Source organism: Heterocephalus glaber, unplaced genomic scaffold, assembly GCF_053883595.1.
Source record: "Heterocephalus glaber isolate CG9 unplaced genomic scaffold, H.glaber_assembly_v1.0 deba00001757, whole genome shotgun sequence".
Taxonomy (NCBI): domain Eukaryota; kingdom Metazoa; phylum Chordata; class Mammalia; order Rodentia; family Bathyergidae; genus Heterocephalus; species Heterocephalus glaber.
The window spans coordinates 3,833,584-3,846,205 of NW_028258454.1; the positions used below are offsets into that span (position 1 = coordinate 3,833,584).

Consider the following 12,622-nt stretch of genomic DNA (forward strand, 5'->3'; position numbering starts at 1 on the left):
ATTGGAAATTTGCACCTTTACATAGTCTCTCTTGGATCTTATTTTTCACCCTTGCCCAGCCCTCCCTTCAATCCCTCCATCCCTCCCTATTTACAAAGATTTTGTTTCCATTTTTCCATTTTCTCATATTAATTCCATTCCCTTCCTTCCTTTCCCCTACCCCTCCCACTTCCCCTTCCCCTTTGCCCCTTTTCTTCCTATTTCACATTACCTATTATACCTTTCAGTTCTTATTTACACTTTCAGTTTCTCACACCAGAGAAACTATTTGGTATTTATACATGTGTGTCCTATTTATTTCACTTTAGAGTAGTGCCTCAATGTACATCCACTTAGCTATAAATGTCTCTAATTTCTCATTTTTTTATGGCTGAGTAGTACTCCATTTTATTAAAAAACCACATTTTCTTTATCCAGTCTCCAGTTGATGGGCATTTGGGCTATTTCCAAGTTTTAGCTATTACAAACTGTGCTGCTATGAACATGGGTGCACATATATCACTGTGGTATGATTCTTTTCATTCTTTGGGGAAGATACCCATGAGGGGAATAGTGGGGTCAAATGGAACTTCCAGTCCTAGTTCTTTGAGGTATCTCCATACTGATTTCCATAGTGGTTGCACCAGTCTACACTCCCACTAGTAGTGGAGCAGGGTTCCTCTTTTCCCACAGCCCTGCCAGCATTTGTTATTGGTTGATTTCATGATAGCAGCCATTCTTTCTGGAGTGAGGTGGAATCTCATCTTGTTTTCATTTGCATATATTGAATGACCAGTGATGTTGAACATTTTTTCATATATTTATTTGCCATTTCTACTTCTTTGTGTGAGAAATGTCTGTTCATCTCAGATGCCTATTTTTGAACTAGGTCTTTAAATTTGGGAGGTCTGATTTTTTTTAAGTTCTTTATAGATTTGAGATAGTAGACCTTTGCCTGAGGGACTGCTGGTGAAAATTTTTTCCCACATTGTGGTTGTCTCTTCACACTGCTGGTGGTTTCTCTTGCTGTGCAGAAGGTTTTTAGTAAGAAGAGATCCCACTTGTTAATTGTTTATGCTAGTTCCCGGGGAACTGAAGTTTTGTTCATAAAGTCTTTTCCTACACCAATGTCTTCAAGAGTTCTACCTAACTTCTGTTCCAGCTGGTTCAGTGTTTCTATTTTAATATTTAGATCTTTAATCCATTTTGATTTTAGTTTAGTGCATGGTGAGAGATATAGGTCTAGTTTTAATCCTCGGCAAGTTGAAACCCAATTGTTCCAGCACCATTTATTAAAGAGGCTATCTTTCCTCCAGTGAGGGTGTTTGGCTCCTTTGTCAAAGATGAGGTGGCTGAGTGTGTCTGGAGTTGTTTCTGCATCTTCTAATCTGTTCCACTGGTCCTTGGATCTGTTTCTTTGCCAGCACCATGCTGTTTTTATCACAGTAGCTTTGTAGTATAGTTTCAAGTTGGGGGTTGTAATACCCCCTGCCATGTCTCTGTTACCTAGAATTACTTTTACTATTCTGGGTCTCTTCTTGTTCCAAATGAATTTTTGGATTGTTTTCTCAAGGTCCATGAAGTATGCTGCTGGGATTTCAATTGGGATTGCACTGAATCTATATAGCAGTTTTGGAAGTATCGCCATTTTCACTATGCTGATCCTTCCTACCCAGGAGCAACGGATGTCTTTTGATTTTCTGATATCCACTTCAATCTCTTTTTTCAAAGTGCCATAGTTTTCAGAGAGGAGGTCTTTGATTTCTTTCCTTAGGTTGATTCCTAGGTATTTCAGTTTTTTGGATGCTATTGTGAAAGGAATTGTTTGCTCTATTTCTCTCTCAGTGAGTCTGTTGTTTGTGTAGAGGAAAGCTATTGATTTTTGTGTGTTGATCTTATATCCAGCTACTTTACTGAATTTGGTTATTAAGTCTAGAAGACTTTTGGTGGAGTTCTTGGGGTCTTTGATATAGAGTATCATGTCATCTGTAGATAATGACAATTTGACTTCTTCATTTCCTATCTTTATTCCTTTTATTTCTTTCTCTTATCTAATTGCTGTGGCTAATGTTTCCAAAACTATATTGAACAGGAGTGGTGATTGTGGACATCCTTGTCTTGTTCCTGATTTTAGTGTGAAGGATTTCAGTTTTCAACCATTTAGTATGATACTGGCTGTTGGTATTTCATAGATGGCTTTTATCAGATTGAGGTAGAGACCATCTATTCCAATTTTTTGTAGGGTTTTTATCATAAATGCATGTTGGATTTTGTCAAATGCTTTTTCTGCATCTATTGAGATGATCATATGTTTTTTGTCCTTAGCACTATTGATATAGTGTATTACATTGATTGATAGCAATGGACATATTTCATTTGCCTTACTGGTACTTAAGCTCTTAAGTTCCCTCTTCCCTCCTATGAGTGGCGCCACCTTAGAATTCAGCATCATTTTTTATTCTTCTGATGCCTACCTCATGTGCTGATTCTATCTTTGTAGTATGCAATACTTTAAAACCCTCACCAGCTTATATCACTGTCTTTGGTGAAATAAAACATTCATTCTGTGAAGATGTCACCCTTCAGAACCTTTAATGGCATATACCTTGCAATAACCTTTGCTATATACCAATAATGCCACCAACACAATTTTCTTCTATTATTTTTCAAGGCCAGATTCTGGGCAAGGCAAGGCACAGAAATATCACCCTATGAACACACCACCACAAATTTCCCAGAATCAAAATAGCAGAAGTTAAAAAGCAAACTCAAAGACTCAGCCAAACAATTAACAGAATCAGATTTTTTCCAAGGACAAAGACTAGACTGAGAAAAATTTAAAAACAGCAATTTAACCAAATATGAGTCATTAGAATTTTAATGTTTCCAATCTGTCAGCCATGGTCAATAGAGCCTAAGCCCCTAGATTTAAAGGTCAAAAGTAGTTTGATTCCTGAGCTAGTACCCAGGTCCCTAGGCTCCATATGTAACATTCTACTCACACCATTCCACACAAAAGAAACTGCTCAACCCATGGCTGCCACAGGCAGGGCTCATGGCTGCCATCTTGATTCAAAGACTTCAACTGGAAAGCTTGGAAGGGGACCCATACTGCCTGCCTACAAAAGGCCTTGGCCCTGTGGAGTTGGGTTTGGCTCAACATGTGTGTAGACAGAGCAGACCCTGTGTCACATAAAGACACAGTGATACAGACATCATTTACCCCCAGATACCCACAATAAATTAGCTATGTAATTTAAACAGTTGTTTCAGTGCCAGGCTGCATGCTAAATGCTATAGCCACAGAGATACAAATGTACATATATATTCATAATTAGCATCATAATAGAGTAATATATAATGGTACACTGGATTATTGTATACATATTCTCATTTGACCCTCACTATAATCCTATAAGGTGGATGTTACTATTCCTATTTTGTCTATGTGAAAATAATTATATAGAGATGTGACTAGACCAAGCTCACACAGCCAAGACCTGAACGGTGCCTGTCTATCTCTAGAGTAAATAATTTCCTCTGTCAATGCTGGTAATTTTGCCATGTTGCACAAACACAGCCACTTTCAGTAGACACTGCAAGGAGAAGCCCACTCTACTCCCCATGGTTCTGGGGGCATAAGGCTTGGGTTCGTGCCTTCATTGTCCCATTCTCTGGCTGTCCTTTGGCCTGGCATTCACCCTGAGCCCCAGGCCCATCCACATCAAGGGAGAGAGCTCGCAGACTATGCTGCTGAAGCCTGAGCACTTGGGAACGCCCAGGGGAAGGGCAACGCCACCACCAGGGCTGGCAGAGTCTTGGCCATCACTCCCACCACCTTCAATATGGCAGCTTAGGAATGTAGAGTGAGCAAGGTTTACATTGGTCTTTAAAAGTTTAGAAAAATTGAGTTTACTAAAAACCTTTCTAAAAAAATTAAAAATACAAATGGTAGAAAAACACAGAGTGAAAAAGAAAACTCCCATCTACCCTACCCTTCTAGATCAATTTCCAGAAACTTCTCCTTCCAGAATTACTTTATGCACATATAAGTGTGCACGTCTTCCCCATCCTATGCATGCATTTTCCATTTTTACGTGCATAGGAACATGAGTTTTTTCCTTTGCAACATTTAGGTCATTTTAATTTTTTTTGTTATTGCAAACAAAGCTGCAATTTCCCTTTCCATCTGTCTTACTGTCCAATAATCCGTTTCTGAATCAGACAGACCTGGGTTGTAGTCCTAGAACTAATCATCTTTTGGGTGGTTTTGGAAAAGTTATTTAGTCTTAATTTCCTTATGTGTAAGACAACAAGGCAATAATGAAGGTGAAATGATTTGGGGAGCGGTTATGAATTGTTATAATGATTAAATGAGATATCATGCCTGGAGAAGAGTAGGTGCTCCATAAATGCTTGCTCGAAACAATGATGTTTTTCCTGTTTTGGATGAGGTAGTTCCTGGGTTCAAAAGACATACAGAGGAAATACCCCTTCCGGCTGGGCTTGAAACTGGGGACATGGTGGCCACCAGTGGTGAGGCCCCATCTATGTGGCATCCCTGCCCATCTCTCTCGGGCGACAGGTCCTGAAAGTCAGTATTCCGCCCAGTTCCCTTCTAGGAGTGGTCATTCTCTGTAGAACCCCTTCCATTATCGGGACAGGCACTTTATCAAGATAAGTGTCACTTCTCCTGAAAAGGACTCTGGCCAGGGCAGCCCCTGCCGTGTCCAGGCCAAAGCCGGTTGTACCCTCTGACCACTGTGTTTCCAGTCTGCATCACACCATCCTCCCCCACCCATGCAACTCTTCCTTTCCCATCATGCACAGCTCCCCTTCTACCCCCATATCAACTGCTCTCAGGGTCCTAGAATAATCCCAGCTCTCTCTGAATCCATGTCTTCAACTCTCTGCTCCATACTCATCTCTCCTGCCCGGTGCCTCAGTCAATTCTTACATACTTTGACAATGACGACAGAAAACACTCAAACAGTATCAAATGTCCCCTCTTTTCCCATCTTCTCCCTCAAATGTCACATACTGCACTGTGTGCGCACGCAAGCGCGCACACACACACACACACGCAAATCTCCAAGGAATTAGACTCTGAAGAACTCACCTACAAGTGAGCTTTAAATGAAAGAAAGTTGCAGTAGTAGTCCAGCTGAGCTTTCTAATATTTGGCACCAGAAAAATAACAGCTCTGTTATCTCCATTCTGATTCATTAGGATGAGTGAGAATCTCATGAGATTTTTTTTTTCAAATGGGTCAAAAATCCTCCTATTTCCCACCTGGCCTGTAAACACAAAAGAAGCAAACATACTAAAACCTACCATGAGCTTTTGTGACTTTGCATAGTGTAAAACATCTTGGTAGTGCTGGGAATGGGCTGGGTTCACATCTTTGATCTTAGCAGTAGGTAACAACAAGGTGTCTAAAGTCTTGAAATGATTCCCTTCATCTATAGCTTCATTGATGTATCCAATAGCTATAATTCCTAGGAAAATAAAGAAAAAAAATTCCCTTTAAGTCATAGTACATTACACATACATTCTCAGTACACCCATTATAAGGAGCTAGTAAGCAAGTAGAGCAAAGCTGATATAAGATCAATATAAAATTCAATGTAATTCTATGTACTCATAATGTTTAATCTGCAAATGAAAATTTAAAAATTCAATTTGCAATAGACTCCAAGTACAAATAAATATCAATGACACAAAGACTATTAAGGAATACTTTAACAAAAGAAGCACACAGCATGTACACTGGAAGGTGTGAAAAACCACAAAAAAAAAAAAGTCAAGAAAACCTAATCAAAAGGATTGCAAGATTTAATACTGTGAAGGTGGAAATACTCCTCAACATGATCCATAGGGTTGGCATAACCCCTATAAAAATGCCAGTGGCTTAAAAAAATTGATAAGCTGATCCTAAAATTTATATGGAAATGCAAGGAGACAAGAATAACCATTGGAATCTTAAAACAGCCGGAGGACTTTTTCCATTTCAAAACTTACTACTACATGACAGGAATTAATACTGCATAGTAGTGGCATACGATAAACATTTAGAAAGAGAAAAGAATTGCAAGTTTAGAAACAGACAATTATACCTAATGTCAATTAATTTTTTTTAAACAAAGGTACAAGACAATTCAATGGGTAAAAAAAGTCATAACAAATGGTGCTGGGGTGACTGGACATACACATACATGGGAATGAAGCTGGACCTCTTCGTCATCAACCCTGCACAAAAAGTTCACTCAAAGTGGATGGTAGGTCTAAATGCCAAAGTTAAAATTATAAAACTCTTAGATGAATACAAAGGAGTAAATCTTTGTGATCTTGGGTTAGGCAATTATTTTTTTAGCTATATTCCCTAAAATACAAACAATAAAAGTAAAAAATAAATAAACGGGACTTTGTCAAAATTAAGCCTTTTGTGCTTTAAAAGATATTATCAAAGAAAGCAAAAAACAAAGAATGAGGAAAAAATACTTGCAAGTCATATCTAATAAAATAACTTGTGGGTTAGATATTACTGTATAAAGAAAGCACTTATAGCTCAACAATAAGAAGACAAATGATTCAATTTACAATTGGTAAAGAATTCAAGCAGACATTTCTTTAAAGAAGATTTACAAATGGCTAAGAAGCACGAGAAAAGATGTTCAATATCATCAGTCTTTATGAAAATGTAAGTTCACTTTGTACCCACTAGGGTGGTCATAATAAAAAAGACAATAACAAGTGCTGGTGAGAATATGGAAAAGCTGGAACCCTAATACATTGCTGCTGGGAATGAAAAATGGTGCAGTCATTCTGGAAAACAGCTACGAAGGTCCTTAAAATATTAAACACAGAATTACCATATGATCGAACAATTTTATTTCTAACTGTATGCTAAATGAAAATACATGTCCACATAAAAATGTGTACTGGAATGTTTATTGTAACATTATTTATAACAGTTAAAAATCAGAAACAGACCAAATTTCCACCAACTGATGAGTAGATAAAACAAATACATAGCCATAGACTGGGATATTCTAGAATGGAAAATGAAGTATCCTGGCATATGATACAGAAAAGATGAACCTTGAAAATATTAGGTTAAGTGAAAACAGACACAAAAGGCCACTTAGACCGCATAAGAACAAATTTTATGATATATGAATTATATTTTAATAAAACTATTATTAAAAAGGGGGACATCATTTTTCATATGAACAGGAACAGGGATTCTATTTCTAGGATAACCCTCACTTAAACATCATGACAGTAATGCCAAGAGATTAGATGCTAGAACCGTGGAATACCAGAGCTGGAATAATGGAAGGTAGAGATGTACAGAAAGGGAAACTGAAGGACGGAATGGTTTGGATATACATTCTATTTTATTCTTCAGGTTACTCTAGCACTGTGTAAAGGATTCGAAAAAACAGTTCAAAATCAAGCAGTTCCCAGCAGTGGTAATAAGCAGTACAGTGAATATTTGCACAGTATAGCCCAGCACCGTTCCCCAGAGCTCTGTATGGTGACGGAAAATGTCCTCTTTCTGTGCTGTCCCATATAGTTGCCCTCAGCCATAGGTATCTTTTGAGGACACAATATGTGGTTAGTGTCACTGAAGAGCCAAACAAAAATTTGCCTAACTTTAATTAAATTACATTTAAGTAGTCCCATATGGCAGGGAAGTGCATGTAGGCTCTGTAGAAATAAACATAGTGAGGCACATTTTAGAATACTTTTCAAGTTCAAATATAGAGTTTAATTTTACGTATTATTTATATAACAGGTAATTAAATATGCCTGGAGCCCTAATTTACAAATGAGCTGAAGGATGAGTAAGGATATCCTGTAGTTTCATTTCTACCATATTTAACACATTAAACGATCTCAGAATACAAACTGTTTAAGGCTCAATAATAAAAAGGATAGAAGCCAGGCTATGGAGTCTGAAAAGTTTACAGAATTCTCAAAACAGTGCATTTATTTGGAAGCTACTTTTCATTATCACCATATTATGAAAAATAAACTGGGCTGGGGATTTAGCTCAGTGGCGCTACGCCTGCCTCGCAAGCACAAGGTCCTGAGTTCAATCCCTGATACCAAAAATAAATAAATAAATAAATAAATAAACTATCACTTAGTCATAAAATAATGCAGTGTGTTTATAATGTACACACATACACATTCATTCCTACACACATAGGCACACTAGTGCTGATGAGCAAGAACTAGTAAAAAAGCTAGATATTAACAAGCAATGAGCCAACAAAACAAACATTCTCACTCCCAAATTTCTTACTTCTCATTTTTCCAGTTATTTTTCATCACAAGCCACTTTACAAATAAATGTAATATGCCATGGAACAGAATGGGTATGTTTAAGTTTTGCAAAGTATATCTTGACATTCAAATTAAGATAAGATATTTAGTTAATTATTTTCTGAAATGCCATAAATACCACCTTGCTAAGAATGAAAATATTTATCCATAAGAGGAAAAGAATAATCTAAAACTCCCGGTAGCTGGTCCAGATTATACTTAAATACAAAGTGTACACACATCCTAACAGCCGATCACCTGGCAATGAGGGCATTTCAGCTGACTTGGTGGAAATCACCTGCCTAAATTCTGGATGTGTGGCTAAGAGCCAAGCCGCTGAGGTCATAGTAAATGACCTCATAGGAGCTGAAAGCCCAACCCAATCCCCCCTCCGCAACTCCTGTACATCTGCCTCGAGTTCTGAGTTTATACAAGTAAAAAAAAAAAGTGCCATATGAACAAAGATTGCTGAGCCTCAGCCCATGACCCACTTCTTTCAATCAGTGTGTAATCCTCTAACATTCCAGCCCAATGAGAAAGTGGATATTCTCTGAGAATTCTTATATTTCATACAGTGGATGAGGTAACCTACAAAGAATGGTGCCTACCAAATATAAAAAGCAAACTCTCAAATACAAAAACTCTCTTGTTTAGGCTACATGGTTAAAATAATGTTCCTCTATGGGTTCTATTAGGGAAAGTGAACTTTCTAGTAAGAAATCCAAAGAGCACCCAAGGCCAAGGAAATGCAAGCAGCAGCTGCTTCACCGAAGTCACCTTCCACACTCAGCATTTTCCTTAGCTACACACCTGAACCATCACAAGCCACACACAGCATTGGACCCTGGGGCAGGTGGCAGGGAAAAAGCAATGCACTTCCAAAATCCCCACAAAAAGTTCTCAGTACATTTCCTGCAGATGACTTTACTACTGCGTGTAAATCTTATCTATTCACAATAGTATATTCTGTAAAATTAAGCAATTACTTAAACACACGATACCAAACTTAGTATTTAAGGAACTTTAAACGAAAATACCTCAATTTAACAGAAGGGAAAAAAAAAATCAAACCAAAACACAGATACATTTGATACCCTGTTATTAAAGTTCCCAAATCCAGGAAAGGAAGCATCCATCTCTGAGGTAACTACTCTGATGATCACCTATGTCCTTTATTTAAGATGTTTAAGTGTGGCCGTGTGCTCTGTCTGCTGCATAGTAACTTAGCAGTCAAGGTGCCCAGACAGAAACCATAGCTGTCAAGAGATTTTTGTAACAACAGTATCCTCACAAGGCCACTATCTTTCAAAGTTACCCAAATGTTACTCGTTTTTCTTTTCCTGGCAAAGCAAAGGTTCTATTTGACCTGTGAAAGCAGTACCTCCCCTTTTAGTCAAGGAGGAGGAGAGAGGAGCCATAGTTCTTCAGCACCGACCCTCGAGGCCTGGACTGCAGGTGTTGTCGAAAGGAAATGGGGAGAGCTAGGAAAGCAAGATGGAACCTGATTCTTCATTTCATCTACCAGAAGACAGAGGTCCTGTCCTTTGGGGACATCAGCTATCATGCCCGGACCACAGCAGCAGGAGACACAGGGTTCAGAAGTGGGGTCCAGGAGGAGGGCGGAGGGCCAGGGGCTGTGTGTGCCAGCACACATGCACACACACACACACCCACACACACACACACCCACACCCACACCCACACACACACAGAGCTGTGGTCCCTCACCCATGAACATCTGCGTAACTTAGTGCTTCCCTCTGGACTAACATCTGGCAAGAGTCAGAAAGAGCTGAGTGGGCTGTATCTCACTGTAGAGATTTCAAATGGCTCCCTGACAGGAAATGCAGAGAATCAACAGAAACCTTTCTCTTCCCCGAAGAGAAAAATTCAGATGTCTATAAAACTTGCAAAAAGCAAAATTAAGAAAGTGCACAGGGATCACTGTCCCTGTAGTATGTCCAGTGCACACTGTGTCAGGGCAGCGCAGCTTGACCTTGTTTCGTAGCAGGACCCTAGAGTCAGAAGATGTTTAAAAAACAGAAAACCAAAGGGGGCCTTGATTTTTGGCATGGTGCTCACAGGAAATAACAAAGCAAAGAAACAAACCTATGTAAAGGCAACTAACTAACAAAATCATATGCTTTATTTCAAGCATGATTTTAGTTTTTCAAAGTTAGATACAGCATTAAGAGACCAGGCCTGAGACCTAAGCCCAACACATTAGAACAAACACTGGAGACTCTGGAGAGGAGTTTCTGCCCACTCAACCAGCAAGCTCGGAGCAAGTGAGCTAGGAAAGCCCAAGTCAGAGATAGACAGGAGGTCAATGATTTTAGCAATTCTATAGCCACTGTTGCTAACAAGTCAAAGAGTTTGGAAGCCAGAGAAGAAGGTGTTGGTTTTCTTCTCATGATGGAGAAGACAGCTTAAAGCTTGAATTTTGGTCATTCATGCTACAGAAAAGCAATGAATATACTCATTGCTGAAAACGTATAGCACCTCATTTTCAATCTGTTTTTATAAGAGGCAAATGACAAGGAAGCAAGTGGACATTCAAGAAAGCTTGCATCAGGGCATCTCCACTCGAGCTTGCTCGAAAGCTTTGAAGCATAGCACACCACCATGATTTATGATCACAGAGCTAGATTACGCCCCAAGTCCTTCATTTGTAGGGCAAAAAAGTATGTGTACTTTGAGGAAACTGCCCAAAAGAAAGGTTAAAATAAAGTCAGGTGCTTAAAAAAGCTAAGTTATCTAGAGTAGTCTTTTCTAGATAAGAAAATAACTAGGGCTTCTATTTATGTATTTTCTTCTATCCTTTTACGTCTTTTTGCATATGCCTTGTAATGTTTATAACATGTTGGTACAGGAGTACAGGCATGAGTTTATATATAAATGTAGCATATGTGTGTCCTTATAAGCTTCCAAGAGCAAAAAGTTGCAACTTTAATCCAGGGAATTATTTTGTCTAGATGCCTTATTCTCCTACTAAGCTAGAAAAAGGAATGTGCCGCATACTTACGGTCGTTTTCTTCTTGAATTTGAGCATTAATCATGTCAATGCAATTCTGAATCTCATTCCAGCTTAAGTTATCCTGCCCTTGGGAGATGGCTTCTAGTTTAAAGGAAAGCAGTGCATTTGTGTAACTGTGGAAAAGAACAGAACAACACTGGTCAGATATCCATTCATTCCTCACTCATGTTAACTTTTCTTTTTTAATTTTGAAACAGGGTCTCACTAAGTCAGTCATTAAGTTGCCCAGGCTGGGTTCAAACTTGTGATTCTCCTGCCTCAGCCTCCCAGAGTACAGGGATTATAGGTGAGGGCCACCATGTCTGGCTTCATGTTATCTATTCTAACTTTTTTAAAAACAGGGAATAAAGTTTATTTTGGCAGACAGCATTAAACAAAATTAAAGTTGCATACATTAGTAACTAACTCAACGTCCTTAATTTGGTATAAGTATGACACATGTTCTTGCTTTCCTGTGTTCTGCTAAATCAACATACCTAAATTGTTTTATAAAACTGATATGCTGAAATTTAACTATACTGTTTTCACTTATGCTCTGATTCCAAACAAAACTTTTCATAAGATGCTTGGAAAGAAAAATTAAACACGATATGGAAGAAATTATTCAGAGAATTGAAAATGTTGTCCTAGATGCAAACTGCAACAGAAGTAAAACAGATGCTCTTGAGGCTTGTTGAACTCCAGTTGAGTAACTGGGGTAGAGTCCATGCAACTTCAACATACAGAGAAGCAACACCTGAAAATGATCCTAACTACTTTATGAATGAACCAACATTTTATACATCTGATGGTGTTCCTTTCACCGCAGCTGATCCAGATTACCAAGAGAAATATCAAGAGTTACTTGAAAGACAGGAGTTTTTTCCAGATTATGAAGAAAACGGAACAGATTTATTAGGGGCTGGTGATCCATACTTGGATGATATTGATGATGAGACGGACCCAGAGGTTGAAGAAGCTTATCTATTCTAACTTTGACATATGTGGCCAAGTACAGTTGATGGCGGAGAAAGGCAAACAAAATCATCTCTTGGGGCTTTGTCAACACACAGCCCACTTCTACTATTGGTGGGTTTTCTGAAAAGCATTTTTATATTTTAAAAAATCTGATTAATGAAAGTTCCCCAAACCCAACCTTGAACCTAACTCAAGAAAAACTAGTTCTCAACTCCAGGAAATTATTGTTTTTTCTTATTTACTAATTTTCCTCCCATTTGCATGTCTTGAGTCTTCTTGGTCTTCAGGTGACTATTCTGTAATACAATTCAAAGA

The 12,622-nt window shown here is 38.4% G+C and overlaps 1 protein-coding gene across 4 annotated transcripts in view; it reads right to left on the bottom strand.

Annotated features, from left to right (window-relative positions):
• Positions 1–12,622, bottom strand: part of Iqgap2 (IQ motif containing GTPase activating protein 2) — a 284,128-nt gene that overhangs the window by 100,066 nt on the left and 171,440 nt on the right. For all 4 annotated transcript variants that reach the window (XM_004870168.4, XM_021248556.2, XM_087201158.1 and 1 more), the window contains 2 exons: positions 11,339–11,463; positions 5,314–5,477 (listed from right to left, as the gene is read on the bottom strand). In XM_004870168.4, the coding sequence (XP_004870225.1) occupies positions 5,314–5,477; positions 11,339–11,463 (289 nt within the window). The remainder of the gene's footprint in view (positions 1–5,313; positions 5,478–11,338; positions 11,464–12,622) is intronic.